Source organism: Benincasa hispida, chromosome 1, assembly GCF_009727055.1.
Source record: "Benincasa hispida cultivar B227 chromosome 1, ASM972705v1, whole genome shotgun sequence".
In the NCBI taxonomy this organism is placed as follows: Eukaryota; Viridiplantae; Streptophyta; class Magnoliopsida; order Cucurbitales; family Cucurbitaceae; genus Benincasa; species Benincasa hispida.
In genome coordinates, this window is record NC_052349.1 from 86,306,790 (window position 1) to 86,308,874 (window position 2,085).

The window sequence follows — 2,085 nt, forward strand, 5'->3', positions numbered from 1 at the left end:
TGCCCATGGCCGCATGCCCAATCCAACCCCCTTCTAGCATATTTTCATGTCCTGTATTGTATTAGTTTAGTTAGCTTGCTTTCTTTACATTTTCATTGTTAGTGACCACTCGCCCTTTTGCATATGCAAGGGCGCCAGTTGGCTTTTTGTTCAGAATGCACTATATGGGGATAAGACTAACCATCATTTCCTCATACCCGGAGTAGTACTCTATAAAGCCGTTGTTGTTGCTTATTGCTTTCTAGTCTACTACAATCTTTCTTTCTTTATTCACACTCACAATTTCTTACGAAAACCTTTTCTCCAAACCCGTTTTCTAAAACCGTTTTCCCTAAAACGGGGGTGGAGGTTGCAAGAGGCACTCGGTGTGCCATCGGCAGTCCGTAATCGAGTTGGCTGGCTTGTTCGTGAGCGGAACAAGTGCCGCACAATCGCTAAGAGAAGCTTCCGAAAGAGCGATTGTGACAGTTGGTATCAGAGCCAAGTTGGCTTATAGAGGGAAGATCAGTGATCATGTCGGCGACGAAGAACTTGAACAAGTCCCATGTGGACAGATTGGTAGAGATAGAAGAACAAATGCTCTACCTGAGAGAGGTCCCAGATAATGTTCATTTCCTTGAGACTCGGCTACAAGAAGTTGCCGAGAAAGCCGATGGAATTGATGCGTGGTTGGCCGCCTAGACGGATTACCCGTCAGAGAATTGATGATGAGGGTAGAGACCCTCGAGACCAAACAGTACGGTCCGGCAACTTTGAACGAGGCGATAGCTCCTCGGGTTCTGTTGCCCACATAGAGGAGCGTGTCGAAGAGCTGGACAGCTCCCAAAAAAGCAATACTTCAGATGGTAACCGACCTATCTGAAGACTTTCGATCGGCCCTGGATGTCGTCAGAGCCGAGATAGCGGATGTGAGAGCGAGGGTGAATCTCACCATCCGAGCGGTAGGGAACCAAGCCCCACCTGGGGGCGCAGTGGCAGTAAGCCGAATAAAAATCCCAGAACCAAAACCCTTCTGTGGGGTGCGAGAAGCGAAAGCCCTGGAAAATTTTATCTTCGACCTTGAACAATACTTCAAGGCGACGAACACAGTGACTGAAGAGTCGAAAGTCACAATAGCAACGATGCATCTAATTGAAGATGCAAAACTGTGGTGGAGATCACGATTTACAGACATACAGGAAGGACGTTGCACTATTGATACTTGGGATAGATTGAAACAAGAACTTCGTTCGCAGTTCTTCCCTGAAAATGTTGAGATCTTGGCTCGACGAAAACTCAGAGAGCTAAAGCAAACAAGTAACATCAGGGACTACGTAAAACAGTTTGCAGGACTCATGTTGGACATACGAGATATGTCCGAAAAAGACAAGGTCTTTTGCTTTGTGGAGGGGCTGAAACCGTGGGCAAAAGCAAAACTATATGAACAGAGAGTACAGAATCTCCCCTCTGCCTATGCGGCAGCTGAACGACTATACGACCTTAGCACTGACTCACGAGATGTGAGGAAGCAATCAACTTCCTCAAATGAGGAAAACAGAAACAGCCGTTCCAGCCCTCCCAGGCCTGGGGAGGAGAACAAGAACACAGGGGGACCGAAATCATCCCAACCGAGATCAGGAAACAACTGGCGGGGGCCGAACAGCATAACAATTACAATCGCCCCCTGTCTTGTTTCATATGTAGAGGGCCACACAGGGCGCGTGAATGTCCAAATCAACCGCGTTCAGTGCTTTTCAAGCCACATTAGCCTCTACCTCCGGAAACGAGGTCGAACTAAGGAGACGGTAACCGAGCCAGCGGCAGAAATTGAAATCCCAGGATGGGGGCATTGAAATTTCTGTCTGCACTCCAGAAGAATATGGGAAGGCGACGGAGCCACTAGAGAAAGGTCTCATGTATGTGGACGCTTGGGTCAACCAAAGATCGGCCAAAACCACTATGGTTGACTCTGGGGCTACCCATAACTTCATGGCGGAAACGGAAGCTCGCCGCCTAAACTTGAATTGGGAAGAGATGCAGGAAAGATGAAAGCTGTGAATTTCGCAGCCCTACCGATTTCGGGGATAGCGAAGAGAACTTCGATAA

General features: G+C 48.2%; 1 protein-coding gene across 1 annotated transcript; it reads left to right on the top strand.

The window, feature by feature from the left end:
- The first annotated feature begins 842 nt into the window (after positions 1-842).
- LOC120079815 lies at positions 843-1,832 on the top strand. The gene has a single exon (XM_039034230.1). The coding sequence runs from the start codon at positions 843-845 to the stop codon at positions 1,830-1,832; it is 990 nt and encodes a 329-aa protein (XP_038890158.1).
- The last annotated feature ends 253 nt before the right edge of the window (positions 1,833-2,085 follow it).

Excerpts from the sequence above, each read along its gene's own strand:
- LOC120079815 (XM_039034230.1), top strand. The coding sequence starts at position 843 with ATGGTAACCGACCTATCTGAAGACTTTCGATCGGCCCTGGATGTCGTC.